Source organism: Aegilops tauschii, chromosome 1 (genome assembly GCF_002575655.3).
Source record: "Aegilops tauschii subsp. strangulata cultivar AL8/78 chromosome 1, Aet v6.0, whole genome shotgun sequence".
Classification (NCBI taxonomy): Eukaryota; Viridiplantae; Streptophyta; class Magnoliopsida; order Poales; family Poaceae; genus Aegilops; species Aegilops tauschii.
In genome coordinates, this window is record NC_053035.3 from 355,321,762 (window position 1) to 355,337,335 (window position 15,574).

At 50.2% G+C, this 15,574-nt stretch overlaps 2 protein-coding genes across 2 annotated transcripts; one reads left to right on the plus strand and one right to left on the minus strand.

Moving 5' to 3' along the window:
• Nucleotides 1-7,756: 7,756 nt before the first annotated feature.
• LOC109744839 (uncharacterized) lies at nucleotides 7,757-11,475 on the minus strand. Its single transcript, XM_020303981.4, has 2 exons — nucleotides 11,252-11,475; nucleotides 7,757-11,180 (listed from the first exon to the last, which is right to left on the minus strand). Exon 2 carries the CDS (start codon nucleotides 11,098-11,100, stop codon nucleotides 8,302-8,304), a length of 2,799 nt encoding a protein of 932 aa, XP_020159570.1. The 5' UTR covers nucleotides 11,101-11,180; nucleotides 11,252-11,475; the 3' UTR covers nucleotides 7,757-8,301.
• Nucleotides 11,476-11,877: 402 nt separating this feature from the next.
• Nucleotides 11,878-15,428, plus strand: LOC141022130 (putative disease resistance protein RGA3). The gene has a single exon (XM_073498112.1). The coding sequence runs from the start codon at nucleotides 12,102-12,104 to the stop codon at nucleotides 15,276-15,278; it is 3,177 nt and encodes a 1,058-aa protein (XP_073354213.1). The 5' UTR covers nucleotides 11,878-12,101; the 3' UTR covers nucleotides 15,279-15,428.
• The last annotated feature ends 146 nt before the right edge of the window (nucleotides 15,429-15,574 follow it).

Below are 15,574 nucleotides of genomic sequence, written 5' to 3' on the forward strand. Positions count from 1 at the left end.
TCGGCCGAGTCCTCGCCATCCTCCGGGTTCAGCCCAAACCACTCTGGTGGTGCCTCGGCGCCGTTCTCGGCCAGCTCCGGGATGAAGATGCCGGTGTTGGTGTATTCGGCGATCGCCGCCGCTCGCTTGACAAGATCACCCTCCACCGCCACCAGCTCCTCCTGGGCCTCCTGTCGAAACATGGTCAACTGGGCTAGATTTAGCCCAGGGTACCACGCCTTGACGAACTCCAAGGCTCGGCGTGCTCCAGCCCGGGCTGAGGAGCCCTTCCAAGCCTCAAGGCGGCCAGCCGCCACCTCCAGCCAGTCGACAGTCCGGCTGGATGTGCACGGAGCCGGCATGTCCGGCCACAAGGCGGCGATCGCCTGGGTGCCGACACGCTGAAGGCGGCGCAGCATCCGATGAGCCGGCCGAAGACGAGCCTGGATGCTGAGAAGCTGCTCGCTAAGAGTGCGGGGGGCGTCGGCAGCGATCTGCTCGCCTTCTGCCCTCTGTCCTTCGTGATCGGCCTCGATAGCCTGGTTGGCAGCACTAGAGTGACCTGGGAAGAAGTCTGCTCGGACCAAAAAGCAAAAGAGTCAAATCAGAAACAAGAAGCCGGCCTGATCAGAAGCTGGTGGCTCGAAGAAAAGAGTAAAGAAGGAAGCTCACCGTCAACCATGTCTTCAATCTCGCCGAAGCCGGCGGTCAGCATTGCCTCCTTATCAGTCCAGGCGGAGCGTTCGGTCTCGAACTCAGCAAGGAGACCGGCCTCCTTGTCCTCCGCCTCCTTCTGGGCCTTCTTGAGAAGCTCCGCCTGCTCCGCCAGTTGCGTGACCAGCCGGTCACGCTCCTCGGCCAGCTTGCTGCAGTCCACCTCCTTCGCATGCAGCGCGGTGTTGGCTTCACCCAGCTGCTGCTGCAGGGCGGCGTTGGCCTCTGCAAAAGCAGAAGAAGAAAAGGACATCAACAATCAACAAAGAGAGATATAGTTGCTGGGAAGGTCCGGCCCGACTGCTCAGCAGTCGGCCCGAATCTCGGGGACTACAGCCCGCGGGTGCACCAGCGCGTCCCCGTGGAGAAAGAAGTTATCAAATATCAACAGAGAAGAAGAACAGTTGCCAGGAAGATCTGGCCCGACTGCTCAGCAGTCGGCCCGAATCTTGAGGACTACAGCTCGCGGGTGCGCCAGCGCGCCCCCGCGGAGAAAGAAAAAGACTTACTATGGCTCTCCGACAAGTCGACGGTCCGTTGATCCAACTCCTGAACTTTGGAGTTGAAGGCGGCTGCACGGAGGTTACGATAATCCTGCAGCAAAGATATCAGACAATATTAGTACTCGGAGCTTGCCAATTAAAGTTCCGAGTCGCCTGCTCAGCAGCCGGCCCGAAACTCGGGGACTACACCCAGTGGGTGCGCTGGCGCGCCCCAACGGAGCAATACAAGAATTAAAAACAAAGAAGCAAGAAGCATACCCGGACGGCTGCTCGCGACTCCAGGAACGCATTGTTGCAGTGCTTGAGTGCATCGGCTTCAGCGCGGAGCTTGGCCTGGACGTCCAGGATCGCCTTGTTCAAAGGGCCCGTCCCGCCTCCCCGCACCCACCCAGTGGGCGCGGCGCTGGTCGCCTCGGCATCCGGGATCGAGGAGCTCGCAGCACCGGTCTCCAGCGAGCGTGGCGCCGAGGCCGCCTTTGCAAACCGGCGGCGCGATGGTGTGCGGACCTCAGGAGTCGGACCAGTTACCATCTCGTCTCCGGCTGGCGGCACCGGTGCGTCCGCCGGCTGCTCCTCTAGCACATCTCCAGACGGCGGTGGCGGAGGCACGATTACGTCCGGCATGACGACGTAGCCGCCGTCCCTCTCCATGATCGGGTGCTCATCGCCGGCTCCCCCAGTCGGCGCCACGAACTCTGGTGGTGGCGGCGCGGAGTTCAGGGGGATGACGAATACCGCCGACTGGCGGCGCGCGGCCTCTTTGGCCTGCTCCTTCGCCGCGGTAGCGGCCTCGGCCTCCGCCAGCTTCTTCAAGGCGGCGGCCTCCGCCTTGTCTTCCTCCGCCTTCTCCAGGCGGGCGGCTTCCCGCTCCTCGCGTGCCTCCCGCACGTTTCGCTCCGTCACCTCCCGGAGGTCGGCGGGCGGATCGATTCGCCGGGTGGCGGTGGAGGTCTCCGCCGACCCAACGATGGAGGCGGCGGCCGACTTCTCGAGAGAGAGCGGAGCCCTAAATCAAGAAAATAAAGCAAAGGAAGTTCAGAAAGAATCGGCAAGAAAGAAGAGCACCAGGAAAAGATGCTTACGCCGACACCATAGGAGGCGCCTTCGGGAGCTTCTGGTATTTGGCCGCCTTTGCGGCGGCCTCCTTCCGCCTGGTCGCGGCGGTCGGATTCTTGGCCTTCTTTGGCGCGCTGCCGAACAAGGCGGCGCCTTGCTTACGCTTGCGCGTGCCACCTCGGGCAGTCGGCTCGACGGAGGGGCCCGCGTCCGCCCTGCCGGCACCCCGCGCGGGCGCGGCTCGTCTTCCTCCTCGTCGTCGTCAGGCCAGTTCTCGATGCCGCCTTCTTCGGAGCCGCCTGCTTCGTAGACGTCGCCTGTGGCGGTGTCCTCCAAGGCGGCCGCCCCCAAGTCGGGGTCGTCCACGTCGCTCACCGCCCGGTCCGGCTGGTAGTCACCGCCCGCCCCCACGATGGCGGTCGTCATTTCCGACATGTAGATCTGTTTCAAATGACGAGAGGCCGGCTGGTCAAGACCAAGATTGAGACTAAGACAAGTATCAGAAGGAAAGAATGGAAAAACTTACCGCAGGCGGCGGGTCGGCGCGGGAATATGGCCGCCTGCCGAAGCTCCAAGACCCCTCCAGCTTGAGGCTAGAGATCTCGTTCACCAAATTTGTGACCTCGGCAGCCGGCATCTCCTTGGTGCTCAGCCGGCACGGGTCGCGATGCCCGCTCATCCGGCTGATCAGGTGCGGCCGGCCTTGAAGCGGGAGAACCCGGCACGTGACGAAGGCGACCAGCAAGTCGGACGCCTTGAGGCCTTCGGCTTCGGTCAGCTCCCGGAGTCGTTGAATGGCGGCGGCGCCGTCTGCTGATACCGGCTTCGGCTTGTAGCCCCAGCTGGCCCGAGGCTCTGCCGGCGGGCCGGCTACATAAGCCGGCAGGGTGATGAAGTCGACGGCCGGGTCCACGTTCTCCACGTAGAAGTAAGATTGCTGCCACATCTTAACCGATTGTGGCAGCTTGATGGTGGGGAAGGCGTTCGTCGGCGAAGGCCAACGAACCGCGACGAAGGCACCACATTGGGTAGCCACCTCCCGGACGGAGGTGCCCAGCTTGGTGTAGAAGAATGCTCCCCACAACTCGAGGGTGGGGAGGATGCCGAGATAGCCTTCGCACATCGTGACGAAGGTGACCAGGAGCATCACGGTGTTGGGCGTGATGTGATGAGGCTGGAGGTGATAAAACTCAAGAAACGAGCGGAGAAAGCTGCTCGCCGGCAGGCCGAAGCCGCGGATGAAGTGCGAGCGGAAGACGACCCGCTCGCCCTCCCCCGGCGTCGGCGAGATCTCTCCCTCCGGCGGCACACGCGCCTTCACATAGCCCGCGCTGGGGAGACGCCGCGTCTCGCGGAGGAAAGTGATATGGTCTTCGTTGACGTTGGACCCGTCCCAGTCTCCTCCTCGCTCGCGCGCCATGGAGAGCTCGACGAAGAAAGGGCGCAGCGAGGGAGCTGAGAATGGAGCGGGGCAAAGAGGGCTCGGGGCGGACGAACTCGACGGAGACGAGCTGCGGCAGCGCTCCGGCGTGGCTCGGGGGCGCTGCGGCGAGAGGAAGAAGAAGGAGGCAAGAATGGGGTGGAGGGGCGCGTGTGCTCCGCCGCTCCCTCTCCTCTCCCTACTTATAGCCTGCGGGCTATGAAGCCGAGGGGGCGGGCGTGGGATCGTGGGATTAACTGTGCCCACGACCCCACGCTCCCGCATTTACCGCGCGAGTTACTGCGTGCAGTAACTCCGCGGGGAAACTCAACCGCCCGCCTCGGCCGCAGCGGATCCGCTCGTGTGCCGAGGCCCGGTGGTGGCGGGCCCAGCCCGCAGTCGCGTCCCATCGCGCGCGTGGGCTGGCAGGCTGGCCCGGCTGGCTAGCGCCACGCGGCACGCCCACGACGGGCGGCGGGCCTAGAAGCTTAGCTAGCACGCCACCTAGTTCCCGCCGTTACATTCAAAATTCTAGATAAATCCGACTGGACGTGGCCAACTCCCCTTAGGCGGCTTGCCAGGAGCCGGATGAAGCTTCCACCCAGAGCACCCGGAGGAGGAAACTGTTGAGGCTTCTCGGCTCCTCCGCCGCGGCGCCTCACCAGCTTCGGGGACTACTGTCGGAGTAATGGGCCACGGGTAGCCTAACCCGAGTCCCAGAACCTTTCAAGACATCGGGGCCGGCTGCGCCCCTCAAGACGTCAAGATAAAGCGCCGCCTTCTAGTGGCCGGCTGGCTGAACGGCCGACTGCCAGAAGACGGCCATGCTCAGGAAGGCGGCTCCAAGACAGGCCGACTCCTAGCAGGCGGCCTCCAGAGAGGCCGGCTCCTAGCAGTCGGCCCATGGCGCCCTCAAAGTCTGCACCCCCATTAAGAAGACAAGACAGGGTGAGGCTACAATGTAGCCCATCCCCCCGTATCCAGGGCCGGGCGTGGCCACAGTGCTCCGTACAGGCGAAGATCTCCACCCGGCGCGGCACTGTTGCCACTCCGCCCCTGACGTCACTCCTGTCAGGCGGAGCCCTGCTCCCACGACCGCCTGTCGGTACGGCCCGAAGACGGCGGGCCCTACTAGTCAGCGAGAGCCCGGAAGACGGCGGAAGCCTCACCAGTCGGACCCGAGGGAGACCGGCTCCCAGCAGGCGGCCTGTTTCTTCCTCGGGGCCCATGCACCATTAACCAGATAAGACCCAGAGTGGCTACGGTGATCCCCCACCAGGCGGCAGGACTGTAGCCACGCTCGCCTGACCAAGCCTGCGTCATTAGCATCACGGCTACAGTAATCAGCAGTCGGCAAGACCCGCGAGCGGCGGGAGCAGCCTGTCGGCGCCGTACCAGACCAGCCAGCGGGGCCCGCCAAGCGGCGGGCCCCAGCAGCCGGCGGAGAAGCCGGCGACCAGACACTACTAGGGAAAAGCCTAGCAGTAGCGCGAGTTTTAGGTATATTAGTAGCGCGGGTGCCCGCGCTACTGATACGACGCTACAACTAATAGGTAGTAGTAGCGCGAGTGCCACCCGCGCTACTACTAACTTTTTTTTTGAATTTTTTTCCCGAATTTTCAAATTTCTGAATTATTTTAACTTCTAATCTCTAATCACCCCTCATCGCTGCTCAATTTAATCTCTAATCTCTAATCACCCCTCATCATTCCAAATCATCTAACTTCCCGGACGGTCACCATCCTCTCACTACCCCAGCCTGAGCACGCTTAACTTCCGGGTTCTATTCTCTCTCGTTTCCAAGTCTGCACTTATTGTTTTCCTGACAATAGTAAGATGTCAATCCTATTAACCCTCGGGAGTTTAGCTTGAGCATGAAGTCACACATTTCACTGTTTGAGTTTGAAACTATTGTTCTAAAAAAATAATTATTTAGTAACACTAATATTTCTTGAATAAGTAGTTTGACCATTGTTTGACCACAGTTTGACCATAGTTTGACCAGATTTGACCAAAATTCAAAAAAATGAAATAATTATTTAGTGACACTAATATTCTTGAATAATTATTTAGTAACACTAATACTTCTTGAATAAGTAGTTTGACCAGATTTAACGAAAATTCAAAAAAAACTAAAATTTGAGCATAACTTTTTTCCCTTTTAGAATTTGAGGATTCTAAAAAATTGCAAACAGGCCATAGGTGGTCAAAATCGGATGCGGATTTTCGTGCTGAACATTTTGATATATTATACTTTTTTTTTCTGACATCGTATGCAAAAGTTATACCCGTTTTACATTTTCCCTACACTTTTTGCAAAACATGTCCAAATTCAAGTTTTTAAATTTTCCTAACTAGTAGATGTAGTAACATAACTACATCTCGAAGGATTTTAATTTTTGAAGTTTTTATCATTTTCTTTTGCTTTTTACAAAACTGAAAAGGCGATCCAGGGGGGGTAGAGTTTAAAATGGGACCTTTAGTTCCGGTTTGAAAATGGGTTGCATCCATCAGAGATCTGGCCATCGTCATGGACGGCGCTTTGTTGGATCTTCCTCTCCTTCCAGCAGCGGAGGAGGAGGAGGAGGAGGAAGGAGGGGCAGCGGAGGAGGAGGAGGAAGGATGGGCTACGGTGGAAGAGGAGGTCACCGGATTTGAGGGAGACGTCGCGGAAGAGGGACGAGGGAGAGGAGTGATTTGGACGAGGAGATGGGGATTTCAGGGCTGTTAAAAAACCCAGTACTTAGTAGTAGCGCGGGTTTTTAATCCTCGCTACTATTATGGCATGTCCCGGAGGGGCACGGTTGAGACCGCTTAGTAGTAGCGAGGGTTAAAAACCCGCGCTACTACTATGGCATGTCCCAGGGGCACGGTAGAGACCGCTTAGTAGTAGCGAGGGTTAAAAATCTGCGCTACTACTACCAACTTAGTAGTAGCGAGGGTTAAAAACCCGCGCTACTACTATGGCATGTCCCGGGGGCACGGTAGAGACCGCTTAGTAGTAGCGAGGGTTAAAAACCAGCGCTACTACTATCAACTTAGTAGTAGCGAGGGTTAAAAACCCGCGCTACTAGTAAGTAGCAGTAGCGAGGGTTTTTAACCCGCGCTGCTAGTAAGCGTCTGTGTATAAGCTGTTCCCTAATAGTGAGAGAGACTGACAGCCGGGTCCTACACCCGGCCGGATTACCATTGTACCCCTGAGGGGGTAGGCCTATATAAACCCCCCAGGGCGCCCATGCAAAGGGTTCCAACCTGTTAGAATTAGACTCACACCTAGGGGGAGAGGAGAGCAAGCTCTGCCCTCTTCTACCTCTAGCATACAGCTCGAGGAGCACCATTGTACTCACTAGTGCCTTAGTGATCATGCGGAGACCCTGCAGAGCAGGACTAGGGGTGTTATCTCCTAGGAGAGCCCCGAACCTGGGTAAAGTGCGCCGGCGTTCGTGTCTACGCCTCATCCCGCTTTCAGGCACCGGCGACGTTCTACTCGCTCCCACCATGATAAGCCATCCATTGGCATATGTCGCACCCAACCCCGACAGTTGTTGTGAGAGGACTTTGTTTGACTGTGTGCATCTTAGTTATGCAGAGGCCGGGTGTAATGCTTAAACCTTCTAACTAATAAAGTGTCCCTAATCGGAAAATATAGTGTCACAATAATTTGAATATCAATCATTGGATATGCTCCATCCAACGGTTGAGAGACAGATAACATCAAATTCGAAAAATATTATCCGTTGGGTAAAGTTTTCATCTCACAAGATTCTGCCGCGTGCCCTTTTAACTGAAGGATCCTGATAAGTGCCACACGTGTGACACGAACACATGGCAACTCCGAACATTAAGTTTAGTGACGCAAGAATGACGACTTTTTTTCGGATGACAAGTTCCAGTTATTTTGGTTGTTTTTTCTTTTCGAATGACAAATTTAGTTGTAAAAAATATCAAGGCTGGAGTGCTTCGTTCAACACGTGTGACACTTATCATTTGGGTTAATTGAATCCCCACTATCGTCTCATATTAGTCTACAAGTTTTCATGCCAAGAATCTGATTCTCCAATAAAAAAACACGTACAGAAGGAAATAAAATGTCGATAATGTATTCCTCCTGCTATTATATATTTCTTGACGTGCAAAACACGTACTAATTTACTAGTAATAGAAGAGGGGAAGAACAATACAAGGTCTGATAAAAGTTAAAAAGGCCACATCGCCAAAAGAAAGGAAACCCCACGCACCTAAACAAACAGCGACTCGAACCTTAAACAAACAGCGACTGAAAGCATATTTTTTTTCTTTCCAAAAGAAGGATTATCCTGGCCTCAGTGAAAGTACTTGGCCCTGTCCTTGAACCAATAGAATGCATCACACTTAATTTGCTTTGACACATGATCAAATGAATTGAACTTATTCTCAAATACTCTACCCCGCTGCGTTCTTTCCAGTTGGTTGAAGAAATATCACCAGTTGCAATTATCAAGAAATTGAATCCTTGCAAGATTTAGGCCCCGTTTGGAATGGGTGTAATTTTCTGTGCCCATCGGAATTTAGTTCCAAGTTTGAGCTAAATACCTGCAGCCACACAAATTTTACACCCATTCCAAACAGCCCGTTAGGTGTCGTTTCATGTTAAGCGAGATGCGAACCTTCCATAATTCCATTCGTCTCCTTCAGCCACAAGCCCTTTTGACAGTCAGGCCAGGTTTCAAGATTTTCACATTCATGCACCTCCAATACATGGAGTTTCATGAAAGTATCACGCAGTGCCGTCCATGAATAGTTGAGATGCTTGAGGAACCTTAACCGAAGCACGGTCACCTCCCAATACTTGTCCTCGCCTAGACTACTTATGATACCTCCCCTGATATAGAGTTTCTTCAGGTTTTTCAGCTCTCCAGGATTAACCCAGCAAGGAAATTCTGCCACTGGGAAGCAACAGATCTCCAGCTTCTCAAGACCCGAGGGGAGAACACAAGGCATTGCATGATTAACAGCAATAGTAGCAGCACTGCTTGATCTTGAAAGACGATTGCCACCGTGTATAGCAGGTACCGAGGATAACCCAGCCCCCCAAGTAAGTGTGAGCGACCGGAGGGCACAAAACTCGTTAATTTTCTCAAACTGATCACTATCTACACTATTTCCAATTCTAATGCTCAGCGTCCGTAATTTTTTCAGCATGACAAGTTCCTTGAGATGGCACGGGTCTTTGCTCCTAGTGTTTGCCAGAACAAACCCCTTGAGAACTTCAAGGTGAGAAAGCTTGATTAGTCCCTTGGGCATACCAGACAGCAAGTAGCATTCAGAAACGTCCAAGTACTCCAGCTTCACTAGTTTCACTATCTCCTTTGGTAGATCCTCCAGATTATGGCATGCTTTGAGATCAAGGATGACAAGTCTTGTGAGCTTTCCAATCGAGGTTGGAAGGGCCTCGATTCTCGATATCCCTCTGAAGCTCAGGTACTTCAATTGCTTGCATGACTTGACCTGCTTTAGGAACTCAGCATTGTTCAACTCTACGTGATGCGCCCGAGGGTCATAATCTGAATCCTGCCATCGTCCTAACTGCACAGTGCTCAAACATGTCTTTCCGGAAAACCATGTCTTGTCTAACTCCAGATACTGTTGTTTAATATTGTAGATTGTCAGCGCATCGCGATGGAAACTGGTAAGGATCTTCCCATCCTGCAGACATGCACGCCGGGTTCTGGTGAAGTCATTCTTGGAGCTGCCGTCAGAATTGAGCTCAACAAATGCTGCGCTCTTTGCAGCTTCAATCAGTAGCGCACGGATCGACGGTTGCACCTTGCACCCGTGGACTTTGTTGCAGTGGTATTTCTTAACTGGCTTAATGAATCCCTTGGTGATAAGCAGCTCATTAAAAACATTCTTCCCCTCGGAAACTGAACTCACAAAGCCTTCTCCAATCCACCAATGAATTAGCAGCCTCTTCTTGATGACTGCATCCTCTGGGAACACAGCAAGGCACAAAAGGCACTGTCTCAACCTCGTCTCCAGTCCATTAATGCTATCCTTCAGCTTCCACATCTGCACACTTTCCCTGTTAATGTTGAATTTATCTGCTGCTGGCATCAATGGACGAGAAGATGAAGCTTCATGCCTTGCAGCCATCGATCTGATGGAGACATCCTGGACGTTGAAAGAGTCATCCACCTTTCCCCATATATTTGATATCTCTTTATTAATCGCACAGAGCTTTTCTCGCAGGCCACCCATCTGCTGAAGTTTTAAGGAGCCTTCAGCATCTATCATAGGCCCCTCAAAAAGATCATCAAGATGTTGCTCAATGGCATCAAAGTTACTGTATATCCCTTTTTCATTCTCCTGGACCTTCTGGAGTACATCTTTGAGCTGTGACAACTCATCGCTGATATTGCCCAAGAGAATAAAAGCACCTGATTTGTCTTCATGGGCTAAGGCTTCTAATGAGAGGTGCCTGATGGTGTTCAAACATGTCAATAACGGCGAGAAGGCTGCATTGACAATGCTGAAGTTAGCATTTCCATCCTGCTTCTTTTTCTCAATCATGTCAAGTACATGTACCAAGTGATCAATGCCGTCTTTGACATTGATCTCATCTTGGAAGCTCGAAGGTTCCAATTGAACATTGCAAGTGTCTTTAAGGCGTGACAATAGTGGCTCGATGAGAGCTTCCATTGTTCTAAAGCTTTCATCAACCTCTCTCTTATTTATATCAATCACATGTAGTGCATCCTGCAAGCATTTTACTTGGCCATCAATCTTGGCAAGCAACTTATAGTTCTCAGATTTGTCTCCGCCATCAGTAGCTGCTGATACTAGATGATCAATGGTTTTTATAAGTTTCAATACTGGGGAGAAGACATGGTCTACAATACGCAAGCTCCCGTTGGCTGCTTCCATTCTTGATCGAACGGTGGCAAGAACATCGTTGATGCACTGCATCCCACTCCTGATGCCATCCAGGAGACGAGCTTCTGAGCCACCTTCTGCGGTCTTAAGGTCTCGAAGTGATTCAAAAAGCTCATTTTCATCAAAAGACAGTGTCTCAGTACTGGCTACTGATGTGGTACCATCCTCAACCCACCCCTCTTGATGCTCAACTGCCCATTTCATTACCTCCAAAGGTTCAGGAGCTCCAGATGCATTCCGGTATGTTACTCCCAAACTTCTTTGCCACTTAAAAACTGCCTTGCTAACAGACCTAACGCTCTCACAGACCCCCTCCTTGTCTTCCATGATCCCCTCAAACACATCTTCGAGATGTTGCACTTCCCATCTGATCTTTTCTGGAAGTTCATGCATTGTAGGACCCCTTCCGTCATTTTCAGATGAGCTCACTATCCCAAAGAAGCGGCGTCCAATTTCAGTAACACGCGAAACCATTGGCTCAAACACATCTTCCTCGATGCTTTGGTTGACAAGCATAACGACTGATGGAACCAGTACTGAAGATTAAAAGTATAATCAAACAAATATGATCTGGAAAGAAACAGCTGGTAATCTTTCTGCAGGACAACCAGAACTGATTAGTGATATGCTGGAGACCAATGGAAGCTTCAATAAATAGCACAAGTACCTCAGTTGTTTTACAGCACGACAGATCTTCTCAAGTTTATTGTTCTGCAAACCATGGCGAAGTTCAGCTTGCAGTACCAATAAGCAGAATTTGCAAGATGGGAACCAGGAAACTGCACGGCAGGTTCCTACCCAAGAATCTTTCAGAAGTATTATAATGACAACTGCCAAGTCTTACTTGTGGACTGAGAACATGTCAATTGGAAACTCCAAGGAAACTGTACTAGTAATATTTAACCAGGTTTGCTATTTGTAAGTTGCCGGTTAACTCTGTCAGGTTTCCTGGCCTTTGGATAAGCTTTGGGATGTGCTTGTGTCTGATTCTACACTGATCCAATCGTCGAAAAATATGCCACAAATAAATAAATAACCATAAGTTACCATAGAATACCTGCCCATATTTCAAACAAAGGCATCAGTGAGACAGTGACGTTCCAACAGCACATCACTAAGGCCCACCACATATACAAAATTAAATTCCGATGACTGTAGGAAGGAAAATTTAATGACCCAACGGTGTAGGAAAAAAGACAGCTGTGAGACAGTGACGTTCCAACAGTACAGCACTGACCCCTGCCACCCATTACAAAACTAAGTTTTAATGGCAGATGGAAGAAAACTGTAGTGACCTAAGAAAAATCCACGAAGTTTCCTAGTAATGTGCCTAAATAAGAAAAATGAAAAAAAATGCACAGGTAGTCAACAAGCCCACCTAAAGAAAGGCAAGTTCATGACGAGGAAAAAGTCCTCCAGATCTTGCTCTTCAAAATAAATATTCTCCTTCCAAGTGCGGGCATAGTTGAAGGCAATCATATTTCTCAGAAAGAAGTCTAGGATAGAAGAGAAAAACCATGTCAGTGGAGCATCTGCTACATGCAATGGTGGAAAAGCTGAAATCGGAACCTGTCCTGGAGGTGGGCCGGTTGCTTGGCATTGGAAGCCTACTTCAGGACCTGCAGACACATTTCAGGATGATCCATTGGAGGATCAGTCGCATCGATGAGAGTGCAGTTCTTATGATCAACGTCAACAACGAGCAGTACCTCCAGCTTCTGCAGAGGCTCTGGTCTCTCACACTTGATACTGATGACGCGCTGAATAGGATCTCTCGCCATCTGAGAAAAAAGGGGGGCATTTTCTCATTTCATCAGGTATGCAGCTCGCCCATCTTTCGGAGGTTCCATTTTCGCCGTGTCAATAAGATAAGAGAGGCAGTAGCTAGCTTGAAAAACTGCTATGCACAAACATATAGAATCAGACTTCCAGCCAAACATACAGATATCCAGGAAGCTATGAGTTGCCAGAGAACATGTGGCAAACCTGAAGGTGTACTTGGTAGAGAGAGAGAATTGGACGATGTCCTAAGAATGATGCAAACTGATGACAGCACACCCGGCTTGTCAATTCTCCCCATAACGGGAATGGCTGGAATCGGGAAGACTACCCTCGCTCAGCTAGTATTCTGGCATCCATGGGTTGTTGATACCTTTGGTGATGATCGGATTTGGGTTTCGGTACCTCGTGAGTTTAACACCATGGTGATATTGAGTAGAATAGCACAAGTTCTAACCACCCAGCAGTGTAGCACAAGTGATTCGCCAGAAGAAGAAATGATAGAGCAGGAGGACTCCGTGAAACTGAAGTACCTTGTCAAAGAGAAACTCAGTGGGCAGAGATTTTTCATTGTACTGGATGATGCGTGGGATCAGGATCGGAAGAAATGGCAGGAGCTGATGGAAGTCCTTGATAGTGCTGGAAAGCCCGGAAGCAAGATGATTGTCACTAGTCGCATCCCTGATGTTGTAACATTGACCAAGTCCCTCAAACCATACACCTTACAGTGTCTCTTGCCAGCTCATTCTTCAAGTCTGCTCACACAATGGATGCAAAATCCTGCAGAGTTGCCACCACGGCTCATTCCAATCAGAAAAATGATTGCTGAAACATGTGCTGGCGTGCCCTCGTTACTACTCAGCGCATCAAACAAGCTGAAGAGCATACGGAAAACTCAGGTCGCTTGGCAGCATGTCCTGAGCAGATTTGATCTCGTCTTCTATGCAGACCGTCTTTTGTTGGATGCGGCTTATGTCAGCTACCAACATCTCCCTCCAAGCATCCAGCAATGCTTTCTTTACTGCTCACTGCTCCTAGTTCATAGCTTTACACCTGAACAACTGACTGACATGTTTGTTGCTGATGAGCTCATAAAACTGATAAGCAGCAAATCTGACATGCATCTCTACTTCTCCAAGATAATGACAGAACACTTCTATGGTGTAGTCCAGAAATCTCGACACAGAGGAAACACTGTTTACAAGATGCATCCTGGGATGCAACTTCTTGCACAAAGGATTAGTCGGGGATTCCACTTAGCAATAGATGCTAGAAAGGAAATAATTTGGCCTTCATGTGATGCCAGGTGCCTCTCCTTACTTGTTGATTGTGAAACAAGTAAGCTTCCACCAGAATTGTTTGAATTGGAAAGTTTGAGGACCCTAATATTGCTCAGAGATGAAAATATGCTTTTGTCTGAGAACAAGTGCGCAATCACCGATATCCCAGCAGAGTTTTGCCAACGTCTGATAGCTCTGCGTGTACTGCATATGCAATCTTGCAGGATCAAAAGGATTCCTAGGTTAATTGATATGTTACAGAATCTAACCTATATCAATCTTTCTCACAATGATATTGAGATTGTACCAGATTCAGTTAGCAACCTTCGATTCTTGACCCACTTGAATCTTTCACAAAATGAGATCATTGAACTGCCAGAATCAGTTGGAAAGATGCAATCCTTGCAGATGCTGGACCTGTCTCACTGTGAAAAACTTCTTGGCTTGCATGAAGCAATAAGCAACCTTGTGAATCTACATACTCTAAACCTTGAAGGCTGTCACTACCTTGCTGTATTACCCAAAGGCATGAAAAACTTGAGAAGTCTTACGTGCCTGAACATTCTTGAATGTCCTTTACTAACTCAAATGCCTCGTCAGATGAACCAACTCACAAGCATCAAGATATTGCCAAGGTACATTGCAGCAGAAACTCCCAAACATACCATCTCAGAGTTACGTCCTTTAGTTTATTTGAAGGAACTCGGTGTCCAGAACATGGAAAATTCTTCTTCTGCTGATGCCAGAAATGTAATCCTGCAAGACAAACACAAGCTTGAGTCACTGGCATTGAGTTGGACTGGAGATTGCACAGATCCTGAAACTAGCTCGAGAGCACAAGAAATACTTGAACATCTGAAACCACGCCGTGGTTTGAAAGTGTTACAGTTATTTTCCTATCCAGGAAGGAAACTTCCATCATGGATAAACAGTGGCGTACCTTACCTAAACTCACTTACTGATATCAAGTTGGTTAATCTGGCATGTGAAAGCCTGCCACCGCTGGGACAACTGCCTAACCTCAAGATTGCTGAAGTAAGCGGAATAGATGCTGTCACATGTGTAGATGACACATTCTATGGGGCCGATGGCACATTCTTCTCATTGGAGAAACTATCGTTCTTTCACATGCCCAACCTAAAAACCTGGGTACCATCACACAGAGAAGGACTTTTTCCCTGCCTTCAAGAATTGACAATCGCCCAATGCCCAAAATTGACAGCAGTACATGTAAAACTCAGAGCTGTTACAAGCTTGATCATGCTGATGAACAATGAAAATTTGATTGCATGTAGAGGATCACTCCAAGGTTTGTCTCGGAATTTAAGGTCTCTGTCAATTTCCCTGTGTGAAGAGCTATTAGAACATTCTCAATGTGAGGGGTTGCATGAACTTCATGGGCTTGAGGAGCTCCAAATTTCAAGGTGCACAGAATTAATTTCGTTACCTGGTGGTATGAGGCATTTGTCAGTCCTTCGGAGTTTGACTATAACAAAATGCACAAAATTAGAGACCTTGCCAGAGTGGTTGAAGAATATAACCTCTCTGAGATCATTGTGCATATCTGACTGTCCAAAGCTGCACATTCCCAAGAGTTTGAATAATTTGTCACATCTCCAAATTATTTTGGAGTGAAGTCCATCGGTTTTCCCTTTATATGGTAAGAACTGTTTATGTAACAGGAGCAAAGAATGGTTATGGTTATGGGTACATTTTTCATTCCCTCGCAGAAAAAAAGAAGAAAGACTGGTTATGGGTACATTTTGATGTTCCTTGTTTTAATAATTAATATTCTTGACATAAATACATGTGCGGCTTTGCACTACTACCAGACTATACGATGACTAGTTGAATGCCCGTGCATTGCTACGGAAGAACGAAAAAAATGTAGTGCCCAAACAATTGCTCTAATTCAGAAATGTGTGTCAAGC

Excerpts from the sequence above, each read along its gene's own strand:
- LOC141022130 (XM_073498112.1), top strand. The coding sequence starts at position 12,102 with ATGTCAGTGGAGCATCTGCTACATGCAATGGTGGAAAAGCTGAAATCG.
- LOC109744839 (XM_020303981.4), bottom strand. The coding sequence starts at position 11,100 with ATGCTTGTCAACCAAAGCATCGAGGAAGATGTGTTTGAGCCAATGGTT.